Source organism: Cervus canadensis, chromosome 3, assembly GCF_019320065.1.
Source record: "Cervus canadensis isolate Bull #8, Minnesota chromosome 3, ASM1932006v1, whole genome shotgun sequence".
Taxonomy (NCBI): domain Eukaryota; kingdom Metazoa; phylum Chordata; class Mammalia; order Artiodactyla; family Cervidae; genus Cervus; species Cervus canadensis.
In genome coordinates, this window is record NC_057388.1 from 108,171,415 (window position 1) to 108,186,720 (window position 15,306).

A 15,306-nucleotide genomic window follows, 5' to 3' on the forward strand; every position below is an offset into this window, starting at 1 on the left:
TTCTGCTCCCTGCATTTGTGTCTCTGCTCCTGCCTGGCTTTAATCTGCTTAGACTCACAGGTCAGAAGGTGGACAGCCTATTGTCTTGTCAAAGCAGATGAATGAATTTTTGTGCCTGTAATGAGAGAACCTCTCTGAGGCAGATCTAAATCCCCAGAAGCTTCGGCCTTAGGAAGTAGGATAAAAGCTTCCAGGTTCCTAAAGTCTGCCCGCTGGTGTCATTACCTGAATACCTCCTCTTGGGATGGATGTTCAAGTCTTATCCCGGGTGCTTACTCCCAGGCCTGGTGATCCAAGTGAGGCGGGGAGGTCAGAAGCTAGTAGTTTGCACACAGAATTTGGGGTCTGTCTCTTTTCTGGAGGAGTAATCCCCAACCTGAAGGCAGCCAGGAATGAGTGAGGCATATGGGGAATAAGGACCTAAGGAATGTGCTACTTGTTTTTGGATTTCAGGTACCCAACATGTTGTTTGCTGTTGGCATTTTGAATGCTTAATGAATTATTGGTTACATAATACAGTTGTGATCCCTTTTATTTTTATTTATTTTTTTTTTACTATTTCCACCTTATTGCTCATCAGTCAGTTTTTCAAGTTATTTACCTTCATATCTAAGATGGTCATTTATGTTTTACAGGTAGAGAGGCCATAATGATGCCATTTTACTGTACTGTGATTCCCCTTAACAATAGTTTTTGATAGCTTTGTTGTGATTGTTTAGTCCCTCAGACACGTCCGACTCTTTTATGACCCCGTGGACTGTAGCCCACCCACCAAGCTCCTCTGTCCGTGGAGTTTCCCAGGCAAGAATATCGGAGTGGGTTGCCATTTCCTTCTCCTGGGGATCAAACTGGAATCTCCCGCATTGGCAGGCAGATTTTTTTTTTTACCACTAAGCCACCTGGTAGCTAAGCTATTGATAAAAGCAAAAAGCATGGCTGGCTTTTATTCAGCACTATGTATAGCAATTATGTTTAACCCTGTATACTATTTCTGGGTGGCAATCAGAATGTTTTAGGGTCCTCTCTTTTTTAACCAAGAAATAAAAATTTTTGTCTCTGTGCTCCTTGCTCTTTTCTAGCGGAAGATAACAGTCTGTCTCAAAAGAAGAAGGTGACTGTGGAAGACCTCTTCAGTGAAGATTTCAAAATCCACGACCCCGAGGCTAAGTGGATAAGTGGTGAGTCCTGAGTGCATTTGGGGATTCACTCTCGTACTCTCCGCCACTTTCTGAGAGCCTGGGTTTTGTAATTTGCCTTTCACCTCCCTTCTCTGGCTGTAGAAGTGGTTCCACAGAGCTCTTTGCTGTGATCGTCATCTTACTATCATTCTAAGAAAACGTGTATCTGGTCAAATCAAGCTGCTCCTTCATGAGTAATGGGTGTTCGGGGTCGCCTCCCTGAATCATTACTTCTCAGACCCAGGCGTGAGATGTTGCTAAGCAACAGGACAGGGAGAGACAGCCGAGCCTTCCTCCCTTCTCCACATTGCTTTATTCCCTTTTGTACTCCTCTTGCTTTCACTCCCAGCTGGGTCCAGGCGCCAAAAGGAACTGAAAGGATTCTTCTAGGATGCTGCCTAGTGAAGGAAACAGTAGAGTCCAGTGCCCACATGCGGAGAAGTTAATCTTCCTCTCGAACTTCAGTCTGGATGAAATCTTGTTTTCTTGTTTGGGGGATTTTTTTTAAACCACAAAGCAACATAGAACTGGAGGTGAAAGGCAGTATGTTTATAATACATTCATTGGTTCAAAATAGTCTGTTTCCTTTAGTTGGGTCTGAAATAATTCTAGAGTGCAGTCCTGGGGAAAAAAGATAAGTGACTGCTCCCCATCCTCTGCAGGCTTCTCTGCATCCCTCTTGCAGTCTGGTCCTAGAACCTCTCCGGTTATCTCCACAGATACTGTTTTCATTTCGTTTTAGCCTCCATGGGATGCACTTGAAAACTGATCCTCGGGGCAGAGAATCTTTGTAGTGGAATACTGGAGGTCTCGTTCACAGCCTGGCTTTTATAGTAAATGAGGCCGAGAGAGGTTAAGCGACTTATCTGAGGTCACAGAGCTAGTTAGTGACACCGCTGAAGCTGGAAGCCTGCCTCCTAACTTCCTTCCCATTTTGTGTGCTTTCCATGAATACTTTGTTGAATGACACTGTGTCATATTTTCTTGCTGTCCAGTTCCTCTGAACTGCCATTAATGCTTCACGAACTGTCGAAAATCAACCAGGAATGACTCTTTGCCTTCCGTCTCCCACTGGGCAGTAGCTTCTCCTTTGTCCTTCACTGTGGCTTCCATATTAATTTCTGGTCCTTAGATTTGCTTATTTAAAAATGAAAGGAGTAGCTGAATCTCAGAGGGAATGTATTTTATAAGAGGGAATTGGGGATAAATGAGAGCAGCGTACTGTGAATACCAGTAGGAGACACACACAGAAATCCAAATCATTGATAGAGCCAAGGTCTTTGTTGCTTGAGGAAATAATTTTACCTTTGGTCCTGAGGGGACGCAGCATCTGCTTCCTGTTTGTGTGTACCCATCGCAGAGAGAGGGTTGAGCACTGATCGCATGCTCTGGGCCAGATCTTGGGAATAAAAGATGATGACTGTCTTCTTAAGGAGCACAGCATCTTTCAGGAGACAAAACAGGGAGTGACCGGTGGTAGCCAGACACATAGCGCAGGAAGGATGTGATTTTCTCCTTCTTCCCGAGAAGGAGTTTCAAAGATGGTGCATACACTCGGTCTCAAAGGTACCGGGTTCAGAGGCAGCCAAAGGGGGCCCTGCAAAGACCCCGTGCGTGCTCAAATAATACAGGCAAGCCTTTGGATTAGAGTATCCATGGCCTCCGGCTTGGCCTGCCTCTGCTCCCTATGCAGACAATGTACAAAGTGTAGGCAGAGATCTGGAGGCTCCAGGGCACCCAAGTTTCTACAGGAACCGGTGTTGGTTGCTATTATAAGGTGTTGGTCTTCCATGAACTAACTTATGCTGCAAAGGCATGGAGCTGGTCCTGAGATGTGCTGGCTTTCTGGCCAGAATTTCATTCTGTCCCCAAAGTTGGGAGTTAATAAGAAGTGGCCTTGTGCCCGGCAGAAAATGCCCAGCAGGTTAAATCTACTCGTAAGATGACCTGTGGTTCACAGAAACATGCCTCTGATGTCCAGGAGCTTTTGTAAGAGGAGTCTTTCCTTGTAATTGTAGGCACAGTGTGAAGTTTTGTTGCATGTTAACCAAGTGGTCAGGTCTCTGCAGAGACCAGGCACCGTCAGAAATCTAAGGGAACATAACTCCCCCCACCACCCTGTTTTCTAGCTGCCCCCTCCTCCTCTCACTGATTCCTTTTCCTCATCAGCCCCTTTCTTCCTGCTCCTTGAAGATGCAGTAGCTTAAAGTGAATGAGGTGACTTTGTGGTGACTAATTGTGCCTTACAATGTGAGTTTTACAAATACCATAAAGAATTCATTCATTTTTTAACCTTACAAGTCTAAATGTGAAAACCCAGGGAAAGAATCCTACATTTCATAGGATTGTTGATTGTTGTGGAGCTGAGATGAGCTTTAGAAATGATCAGAACATTAATTCATTTAATTAGTGTTTATTGAGTGTCTACACTGTAGACAGGCAAGTTGCTGGACCCCAAAAAAGACATCATTTTTCCCATGAAACAGTTTCCCTCTGGTTGACTTGGAGTTACCACCACCGCCATAGCCATCTACCACAATCATCACTACAACAGCCTCATTCTTCTCTTCTTCCTCCTTTCCCCTCTGTCTGCACCGCCTCTCCTTCTTCTTCCTTGCTATCAACATCACCACCACCAGCACCACCATCACCACCACTGCCACCATCATCATCAACACCATCATCATCACATCAGTATCATTACCATCATCACCACCACCATTGTCATCACCATCATCATCATCACATCACCACCACCACCACCATCATCACCACCACCATCATCACCATCATCACCACCATTGCCATCTCATCTTCACCACCACCACAACCATCACCACCACCACCATCACCATCATCACATCACCACCACCATCACCACCACCATCATCATCATCACCACCATCATCATCACATCACCACCTCCACCATCATCACCACCACCATCATCATCATCATATTACCACCATCATCACCATCATCCACTGGGGGGTCCCACATCTTAAGTTCTGGGCTAAGTGCTTTGCACACTTTAAATCAATTAATTCTCACAATTACCATTATTCACTTGGCCTTCCCAGGTAGTGCTAGTGGTAAGGAACCCACATGCCAATGCAGGAGACTTAAGAGATGTGGATTCGATCCCTGGGTCTGGAAGGTCCCTTGGAGGAGGGCATGGCAACCCACTCCAGTATTCTTGCCTGGAGAATCCCATGGACAGAAGATCCTGGCAGGCTATAATCCATGGCGCCACAAAGAGCTAGACACGACTGAAGTGACTTGGCACACACACACCATTATTCACATTTTACAGATGAGGAAGCTGAGCCAAGGGTGTTTAAATGACTTGATCAATATCATACAGTTAATAAGTAGCAAAATTCAGATTCAAACCTATAAACAGCTGCACTGGTGTCTATAAATAGCTACATTGTATGGAAGCAAAGTCTCCAGCCAATTTCTTCAACCTTACTGGCTACATTGTGTGTTTAAGCAAGACTGTAGGTTATGAGTATGTCAGAATTATTGCCATTTCTTAACTTCTCTATTTTAGGACTCCTTATTCCCTTGGTGCCTATGTTGAATTAACAGAACACAAGTGATCAAGAAAAATGGTGCTATTCCCCAAGAAAGAGACTTGACTTTTTTAGTGAACATTAACCATTAAAGTTTGGAGAAGGAAATGGCAGCCCACTCCAGTATTCTTGCCTGGAGAATCCCATGGATGGAGGAGCCTGGTGGGTTACAGTCTACAGGGTCGCAAAGAGTCAGACACGACTGAGTGACCTAACTAACTAACTAACTAACCATTAAAGTTAACAAATGTATTATCTTTGGTTTAATGTTGGAGTTAATCGTGTAGAACTAATACATTTTATTTATCAGGGAAAAAAATGGATTGGGGTTAAATTTCTCCTCACCCATTTTCATCCTGGGGACACATTTTTGATCTACCTTTTCTGAAATGATTGGTGTAACAGCCTTCGAATTCTTTCATGTCCTAAAGCCCTGATAGACTTCCCTCGGTATTTGTTGCAGTTAGCCGATTGATATGCATTGAGCAGTATAACTGGCAATCTCTGAGTTCACTCAAACTCCCACCTGCAAGGGAAAAGGTCTATGCTTCCTGAAATTACCCAGGGTGTGGTCTCACCCCATATTAGCTTAGTTGAATAAATTCTTCTGTAGTAAGTGACCGCATTGAACTTCTCAAGCTTTTGTATCTCTTAGTGTGCTGTGCTGGGATGCTGTGATATGAGGTGGCCTCTGTGATAAGTCTTAGGTTACTTCAGATGTTTAAGTCTGTTTACTTCCATGGATCAATCTTCCTGAGCTCTCTTTGTCTACTCTTTCTTTCCAGCTCCTAGATGATAAATCGTTTCAGACCTTCTCCTCTCTCCTTAACCCTTCAAACCTTCTTCCCATTCTACTTCCCATCCAAACCTACCAGGAGAAAGAAAAAGAATACCCCTACCATCTCATCTCCTCACCCACCAGCCTCTGCACCTGCCATGCGCTCTGCGCCTCCCCCGGCCTGAAACCGCAGTGTGACCTGTCTGTGCTCAGCCTCCAGAAGTTAGGGGTGAACGTGCCTCACTTAGTTGAGGAATAATTGCAGCACATATCTGCTTTCTTTTCTCAATGTCAGTGTTTAATCTCTGTGTTAGAGTATTCCCATCCTCAAGCAGATATGCTGCTGCTTGGGTCTCCAGAAACACCCAAAAGACTCAGCTGGGCTCCACCTTCCCCGCCAGGCACTGCCCGATGTCTTGTTCCTCTTCGCAGCTTGAAACAGGTGGCCCTGTGCTGTCTCCAGATACTCTTCAGCTTTTGCTAAGCCTACTCTGGCTAGGCTTTCACCCGTAGGACTCCCTGATTCTTCTCTTGTCGAGGTCACCAGGAACCTCCAGGGTGCTAAATTCCACGGCCAATCCCAGACCTCTTCTTAGTCTGACCGCCAGCAGCATCTGACACAATCCATCCCTCCCTCCACCTGCACCAACTTCCTCACCTGACCTCTATGTCATCGTGTTCTCTTGGTTTTGTCTCTACCTCCTGAGCTGCTGTCTCTGACGTCTGTTGGTGGGCCTGGGTCTCGGTCTTCCCCTTCTCTCTTGGTGTCCACACTCACTCCCTCCGTGTTTTCATCTGGTCTCATGACATAAAATATTCTCCGCCTACCAATGACCCCTAACTTATTCTACAGACCAGACCACTCCCCTGAAGTTCTCAGATGTCTCACAGACATACAACCCTGACTTGAATATCACCAAATATGAGTCCACCCCCTTCTTGCAAAAAAAAAAAAAAAAGCCCCCACACCATCCAGGTGCTAAGTGGCTTCAGTCCTGTCCAACTCCATGCAACCCCATGCATTGTAGCCCGCCAGTCTCCTCTGTCCATGTCTCCAGGCAAGAATACTGGAGCGGGTTGCCATTCCCTCCTTCAGGGGATCTTCCCAACCCGGGGATGGAGCCCACGTCTCTTATGCCTCCTACATTGGCAGCCGGCTTCTTTACCACTGACGCCACCTGGGAAGTCCCATGCACAGCCACTCCCAAATCAGCTGATGAGAAATTTGTTCTTCTGGCAGAACAGGCTGAAAGACTTGGAGTCGTCTTTGACCCCACTCTTTTTCTCTTTCTTCATATCTAATCCATCAGGAACTTCTGCCAGCTCTGCCTTCAGAATACGCAGTGTCCGCCTTATCCTCAGTCGGACTGTCCTGGCTGACCGTGGCCGTTTTGTCCTCAGTTCACGTAAGGGATGCAGGACTGGAGGCAGGCGCAGCAGCAGGCAGGGCCAGGCGCCGGGCTCCGCAGTGGCCCCTCAGGTCATGGCTCTGGTTCAAGGAGGGAATCATTACGTGACCGGGTGGAGTGCCTTTGTTTCTGCCTTTCAGTGTCTGGAATCTTTAGCAAAGTACCCAGTCTGTGGCCACCTGCTGGCCTTCTGGAACACTTCCCCGTTTGCGGCTTAAACAGCTGACTTTTAAAGATAAGGAAGCTTATGGACCTGCTACTTTCTTCATCTTTCGGATGAAGTTGGTTTAAGCAGACATCTGATGGTGGGACCCCTTTGGGTAAGCTCCCTGGGGGAGAGGGTCCCCATGTCCCATGTGGAACAGCAGCCACAGAGGCCCTGGAGCAGAGCCCGACCTGGGATGCCCATCAGCAGTGTGCAGCCACAGGGGAAAGCCATCCACGAGCCCAGCGGGGAACGGCGTTGGACCAGGTGATGCGGGCTCTTGGGAGAGGGCGGTGGCCAGTGAGAAAGGGCTTGATTCAGAGAAACAGAGGGCATGAGTGTGATCTGTTGGAACTGAAGGGTAGAGAGCAGTGAAACAGCACCCTGAGAGCTTAGGTGTGTGTCGTATCAAAATCTTTATTATACCTGAGTTACATACTTATTGTACTAAAGTAGAAAACAGAGAATGCTATTTTAAAGGGTAAAAATAAATCCCCTGTAATAAAATTACATTTTCATGTTTATCCTTTTAGATATAATTTGTGGGACAATGCTGACCATATTTATTACATGGGGGAAAGTTTATAGCACATTATCATAAACGCATTTCAATATAAATAAATGTCTATTTCCATGATCATGTTAATGTCTCAGTACATCAGTTCAGTTCAGTTCAGTCCCTCAGTCGTGTCCAACTCTTTGCAACCCCATGGACTGCAGCACGCCAGGCCTCCCTGTCCATCACCAACTCCCAGAGTTTAATCAAACTCATGTCCATTGAGTCGGTGATGCCATCCAACCATCTCATCCTCTGTCGTCCCCTTCTCCTCCTGCCTTCAATCTTTCCCAGCATCAAGGTCTTTTCCAATGAGTTGGTTCTTCCCATCAAGTGGCCAAAATATTGTAGCTTCAGCATCAGTCATTCCAATGAATATTCAGGACAGATTTCCTTTAAGATTGACTGGTTTGATCTACTTGCTGTCCAAGGGACTCTCAAGAGTCTTCTCCAACACCACCATTCAAAAGCATCAATTCTTCAGCGCTCAGCTTTCTTTATAGTACAACTCTCACATCCATACATGATTTCTGGAAAAACCATATCTTTGACTAGACGGACCTTTGTTGGTAAAGTAATGTCTCTTCTTTTTAATATGCTGTCTAGGTTGCTCATAGCTTTTCTTCCAAGGAGCAAGCGTCTTTTAATTTCATGGCTGCAATCACCATCTGCAGTGATTTTGGACCCCCCCCCCACCTCCAAAAAAATAAATAAAGTCACTGTTTCCTTTGTTTCCCCATCTATTTGCCATGAAGTGATGGGACCAGATGCCATGATCTTGTTTTCTGCCTGTTGAGTTTTAAGCCATCTATTTCACTGTCCTCTTTCACTTTCATCAAGAGGTTCTTTAGTTCTTCTTTGCTTTCTGCCATAAGGGTCGTGTCATCTGCATATCTGAGGTTACAAACCCTGTTTCAGACTGTATTGGGGGGAAGGCTAATTCCCAAAACAGGGTGTGATATTTGTATTTGCTGCTGTTATCCAGTCATTAAGTCATGTTCAACCCTTTGCGACCCCGTGGACTATAGCACACCAGGCTCCTCTGTCCCCCACTGTTTCCTAGAGTTTGCTCAGATTCATGTCCATTGAGTCAGTGATGCGAAGCCTTTTTCTTTCTGTTCATCACACTTGCCAACAACAGGAAAACAGTCTCCCTCTGTATTTGTGGGGTCGGCCACTCTGCACAGGTAGCCTGAAGCCACAGCACCCGGAGAGACTCCTGGATGACACACCTTCTCAGGAAGCATGTTTGCTGTTGCAGATTCCCTCTTAGGAAGGCGGCCTGGGCTGAACCTTGGCAACGGGCTGGCGAGCCCGCACCCAGTGGCCTGAGCAAGCCGAGGCACCCGTTGGGGGACCCGCTGTCCCTGCCCAGGGTCTTCAGGACGCAGCCGGGCCCGGGGCTGGTTGGCAGAAGCTGCTCCCGGGGGTGGATCGGCTTGTCTGCAAGCTCCAGGCAAGGCCTGGCCTCCCAGTCCCCTCTCTCTCGACTTCAGTGGGACGTGGCGAAAGCCCGCGGTGGCTGCTGGCTCTGGAGTCTCTCCACTGTTTGTTGGTTCTCATTTCCCTTAATCCAGGCGCCTTGAGGGAAGAGCCCTCTCTGTCTCTCAGATGCAATACAAGAGAGACTGTAAAATTGGAGAAAATTACTTCCTTTGAATGTAGGGAAATATCAGCTGGCTGGTTGATCCTGGGAAAGTATTTGTTTTAGAAGATAAAATTGAGATAGTGCACAAAGCTCAAAGCAGCCTGATTTCCATATTTACTTTCTCCTCTTCTCTATTGTTATTCTGAAAGACCAGATGGATTTCTTTTTCTAAAGCTCAGGGAGGGTTCTATGAAGGGGGGATTCCAGGTTAAAACAGTTTGGGTATTTATTTCTGCTGCCTTTTGAAAGCGACATTTTTCAGTTGAAACTATCAAGTCCTTAGAATTGCAGAGTCTGAAAGTTCCCTGAGGGCTGTGTGGTGCCACCTGTACCCATCGGTCAGCTGTCACCGCAGAGGAGGCCCAGAGAGGACAGGTCTCACAAAGAGAAAGTGCTCTTTCGTGGCTCGGTTTGGATGGAAATAAGCATAGTTATCATTTGAAGTCATCACGTAGAATGCACATCGAAGAGCATTACTGTGCCTGATTAAAGCCCACGAGAAACAGATAAGATACAATGAGATACACGTTTGGGTAAAGCCCCGATTCACTGAATACTTCCTCCGCTTCTGTTGTAGTTTTCGAGATCTCCCCTTGCTCAGGGGAGGAGAAACCCAGTTGTCTGGCATGAGGCCAGCTATGCCTCAGACTGTCTCAGTGCAGTGAAGCCTGTTCCCCCGGCGCTCCCGGATGTAACCTCAGACCGAGGTGCTTTCAGCAGCCCCCTGTCTGCACCGTCCTGCCTTCTTCTTAAGGCAACTCCCACACTTCCAGTGTGAGAGCTAAACGATTATCTGCTAACCGTCCCTTCGAGTTATGAATACCTGCAGGAAGCATTCCAAGGGTGGTAGCAGTTAGTGCCCAGGGCAGAGAAACAATAATAGTAATGTAACAAAGGAGAAGAATACCTACATTCAATAACTTAGTTTTTTTTCTCTGTTCTGTCTCTCTGTGTATATGAAAGTGCTTTTATTCAATACTTCTGTGCTTCAGAAACCCTCATTCACTCTCTATGGCTTGATCCAAAATAAATTCTCTCTGGCTTTTCCCAAGGAGAAGCGGTTGCTCTTTGCAGAACTCTGTAAAAGTTCCATCCGAGCATCACCTGGATTATTGTCTTAGAGTCCCCAGCCTTGGGGTCCCCACTCTGCAAGCCTGGACCTGCTTCATTAGCAGCTAAAAGAGTGACGGGCCGAGAAGGGGACAAGCCTGATTCCTCCCTTCGGAGGCCCCGAATCCTCTGCAGACATCACGCTCATTGCTTTTGGTCCTCTGTCTGAGGGGGGCCCTTCTGCTGGTAGTAATACCTGCTTTGAGGAGTTGCATCTCTTCAGGCTTAGGCGGGCCAACACGCTCCCGGCAGAGAGAGGCGCATTCTGAATCTTTTCCTCACTTTTCAGTTGGCAAGTGCCTCTTCCCTGGGAAATTTAGATACAGGCTCAGTTTTGCTGAATTGAATGAAGACCCTTGGCAGAAGCAAAGAGTGGAATCCTATCTCAACTTTGTTTCTTTGCATTACAGAGAGACAGGCTTTTTTTGGATATATGAAAATACATACACACACACGCACACACACACACACACATATGCATGCACATTTTTTCCTTGAGAAAAGACATCTCAAGTGAGATTTACATGTTATGTTACATCCTCAGTGAGGTGGAGAGGCAGTTTTCAGAATGTTCTGTGGCTGCTCCAGGGCTCCAGGCCTGACTAGGCGGCTTATCCTGAACATCCCCACCCCCCGCCACATTGCTCAGGACACGCCCTGCGGTACCGCGTGTCACTGCTGAAGGCCCGCCTCTAAACCAGACCAGGGTGCAGGGCAGGTGGTCTGCTTGACAGCGGAATGTCCAGGGTACTTTCACCCCCACAGCCCACAAACTGGGACTAACCAGCCTTGGTTTATTTTACTTTCATGCACATTAAGCGGCCTGTGAAGTACCGTAAGCCCCACTTTACTGCAGCTGTTGAACCCAGGGGTGATATTCCTCTGAGTCTAGAATGGTCTTTTTAAAGCAAACCGGAAAGTTCTATTAATTAGAGATTCTACATCCTTGAAATGCAGTGACCCTCCTACAAGCACTGACGTTATCATTTATTGTCTCAATTAAATTATCCCAAGTCCTTACCCTCATCAGTCTACTAGAGGCTAATTAATTCTCATTGACATCTTTTCAAACACTGATCACCATCTTAATTACTATAAAATGAATCAGTTGATCTCGTCCACGATGGAGTGTAATCTCCAACTCCTGTGCCCACTGTGTGTCTAATTTGCATTCAGCTGTTTGCTTCCGTCTCTGCCTTACCCTGGGCTCGATTCCCGGGTCGGGAAGATTCCCCTGGAGGAGGGTATGGCAACCCACTCCAGTATCCTTGTCTGGAGAGTCTGCAAGGACAGAGGAGCCTGGCGGGCTGCATGGGGTCGCAAAGAGTCAGACATGACTGAGCGACTCAGCGCAAGCACTGCCTTACCCTGGAAAGCACGCTTCTTGGGGCTGTGAGTGTGTTGTTGTGGTTGTCCTGTTCCCCTCATGGAGCAGAGTGTCTGGCATGTGATAGAATTTCTGTGAATATGACTTGACTGAATGATGACTTAATGGTTGGGCAAATCAAGTGTTCATGGCCCAGGACTCTGGGTAAATGAACTTCTGGTTGATGGAATGATACCAGATTCTTTGTCTGTGGTAACTCTTGCCATTGAAAGAAATCACACATATATGTATAATGATAATGATGTAGCTTATTCTGTTTTCCTGCTTTAATAGGGAGAATCTAATAGATGGTGGAGAAGCTCCTGATTCTAAATTTGTTCACCTCGCTTATGTTGCTGGGAAAGACTGAAGGGCAGGAGGAGAAGGGGTGACAAGGATGAGATGTTTGGATGGCATCACCGACTCAATAGACATGAGTCTGAGCAAATTCCAGGAGATGGTGAAGGGCAGGGAAGCCTGGCCTGCTGCAGTCCATGGGGTCACAAAGAGTCAGACTCCACTTAGCAACTGAACAACAACAACGACATAATTTCTGTCCTTGTCATTTATTGAGTTTACATGCAAAATGTGCTAAGTCCTTAACATGCCCTGTTTCCACGAGTCACTCAAAGCCACCCCATGAGGGCCATGGGGTGTCCCCACCTCCACGGGAAGTCTTTCAGCTGCGTGGGATCACCCAGAAGCATATATGTGAACTCAGGTCCTAAGAACAGTCCGGTGGCCTTTTCAGTGCCTTGTTTTCTGGCTTCTTCTCAGACTGACCCCCATCGTTCCCGACGGGGACAGTCTCTTGGCTTCTCTTCTGTGTTCAGGCCCTTTAGTTCTCTCAACATCCTGGGCTCCTGCACAGTCCCCTCTCCCAGAGGAAAGAACAAACAACTTGCTTACTCAGGGTCATTATGCAGAAGACTTTGGCCTGCTAGGCACCCCTCCTTTCCGAGGTCCTGCCTTGGGTGCCAGGAAGCCTTTCTCAACAACAGCTAAAAAGCCAAATTAAGGAGTTTTTCCAAAGAAAAGACACATTTCTGGGACCCCTGCCCTTTGCAAAGCAAGGAACAGCCAAGCGACTTCATTTTGTTCATTTTTCCCAGGTCAGATCCTTGGAGAGGGCTTTCATCCCTCCCCCAAATATATGAGGGAAGAAGAGCAAACCTCAGAAATGACACAGTAGCAGAACGCCTCCTAGTAACGCCAGGGTGGCAGGTGAGGCTTCCTGGGATCAGAGAGGTCCGGTCACCTGTCCTGGGCCACACAGCTTACAAGTGACAGAGCTGGTCTTTTTAAGGGTTCTGTCTGACTTAACACTGAAAACGCCTTCTGAGAACGTGCCCAGAATTCAGTGGAAGGGCTGTTCATTAAATGCGAGGGCATTAACCGAGTCACTGTGAGGCTGAATCCTTGTGGACAGTGGGGGTCTGGACGCGTCTGTGCAGCACCGGTGCATTCCCTGAGCTCATACACCCTCACCTCGCGCTGCTGGTCTCGTGTGAGCCTGAGGGTCCCAGCAGAAGGCCAGGTATCAGGGATGGGGGTATCAGGTATGAGGGCGGGGTCAGCAGTCCCACACGCCCCGCCCCGGGCTCCAGGGGGCGACCAGGCGGCCTGTGAGCTCTGCCTCTTCCACCGGGTTATTTGCTTCCTTTTGCCGTTGGGCTTGTTTTCTTTGCTGACTTCTCAGCCTCTCAAACACCTCTTGGCACCTTGTCTTTCCTTAAGACAGCTGTGATCTGCACAGGCAAGTGCCTAAGAAACAAACAGATAAACCTCCCCAGAATAGTGTTGCTGGACGATTATTTTTAGGACCGAGTTTCGTTTTTAATCTGGCAGTTTACTGGTATATGTGCAGTGAGTCCAGGCTGTCGACTTGGGGGTTGATAAGTTCCACAGCAGGAATTTTTAAAGGGCAAATGTATACAGACCCTGCCATTCGCTGTCCCATTCTCCCCTCTGGTCACGTGGATTGTAGAGCACCAGCTGGAGATCGGAAGTGCATCTTAGAAGTCGTTTTAGCCCTTGGGTACCTTGTTCAAATTGCCTCAGAAATGAGACCCAGGCAACCTGCCTGTGAGTAAATACAAGCAACATGCAGAGGATACGCTGTGGCCAGCTTGTGAGAAGACCCCTTTCTGCCTGAAATCTGGGGGATAAACGGCAACATAATGTAATATTAATACCAGCCTTTCGTGGGATGTTTTCTTTTCCAAATTTCTCCTCAGTGACTCCTCACAGGAAAACAGATTTTTACTAAACACAAAATGCCTAGATTGGTGTTCATTCTTAAACCAAATTATTGGGTTTTTAAAACTTAATTTGGTGTTAAGAGCCCAAATAATTCAGATTAAACAAACAAATGGATTGCAAATTAGAGTCTGCTCATTCATCAGCTAATGGACATGAGAAACAATGACCACGTCAATGCCTCTCTGAGTTCTTCTGTAAGCTAATAAAAGCCTTTCTTCCTGATGCCCAAATCCCATGGACAGGACTAGAATAAGTCCTTAAGTGCCTAAGAGGAGATGCAGTGTATTAAAGGCTAAAAGGAACTTTCCATTTCAGCTGCTTGACTCTTGGGCAAACCCATGGTCTCCTTTACTCTTCACATCATCTTCCTCTGCTGTTAGAGGTTCAGCCTCACCCAGAATCTTTGCCTCCTCCCTCCTTTGAATCAGTGCTCAACAGAGTTTAGAGAAAGAACTAGGACTCCTCCGCTTTCCCCCTTCCCGTCCACCTGACTCATCTACTTGATGAAGAGGGAAAATGAATAGGACCAGGGAGCAAGGTCATTCTCTAATTTTTGTATGAGCGCTCGAGTTTTAAATTATTAACACCACTGACTGTTGGATGTCTATTCTAGGTACTGTGGAATGCCCCAGGCATAGGCAAGGGGGTTGCAGTTTGGGGCTCCCAAGCAAAATATGGCAAGCTTCCTTTTTCTGCTTGTTCATGGTGTTAGCAGATCTTCTGCTAATCTGTGTCTTTTCATGGCTTTCCTTCTGGGTAGTAACTTGATCTATGGAAGTGATTTATTCCCAACCGCACTAGCTCAAGGATTCCATCATGACACCCAACAGAGGCTAAGTCTCCAGGGATCATACATAAAGCAAAGTAAACAGGTAAGGCAGCACCCTTGGCTATTACTCAGCCATACAATGGAACGAAACTGCCATTTGCAGAGACATGGATGCATCTAGAGACTGGCATCCGTATATGTGTGCTAAGTCGCTTCAGTTGTGTCTGGCTATTTGCAACCCTATGGACCATAGCCCACCAGGCTCCTCTGTCCATGGGATTCTTCAGGCAAGTATCCTGGAGTAGGTAGCCATGAAAAGCAAGTATTGTATATTAATGCATATAGGTGGAATCTAGAAAAAAAAAAATTGGCTTAGATGAACTTATTTGCAAAGCAGAAATAGAGACACAGACTTAGAGAACAGACGTATGGATACCACGGAGGCGTGGG

At 46.8% G+C, this 15,306-nt stretch overlaps 1 protein-coding gene across 7 annotated transcripts in view; it reads left to right on the forward strand.

The window, feature by feature from the left end:
- DPP6 (dipeptidyl peptidase like 6) overlaps positions 1-15,306 on the forward strand; it is a 1,059,086-nt gene that overhangs the window by 703,060 nt on the left and 340,720 nt on the right. For all 7 annotated transcript variants that reach the window (XR_006268646.1, XM_043463957.1, XM_043463959.1 and 4 more), the window contains exon 3: positions 1,080-1,178. Coding sequence is in view for 6 of the 7 variants with exons in the window: in XM_043463957.1 (XP_043319892.1) it covers positions 1,080-1,178 (99 nt within the window). In the remaining variant the exon portion in view is untranslated. The remainder of the gene's footprint in view (positions 1-1,079; positions 1,179-15,306) is intronic.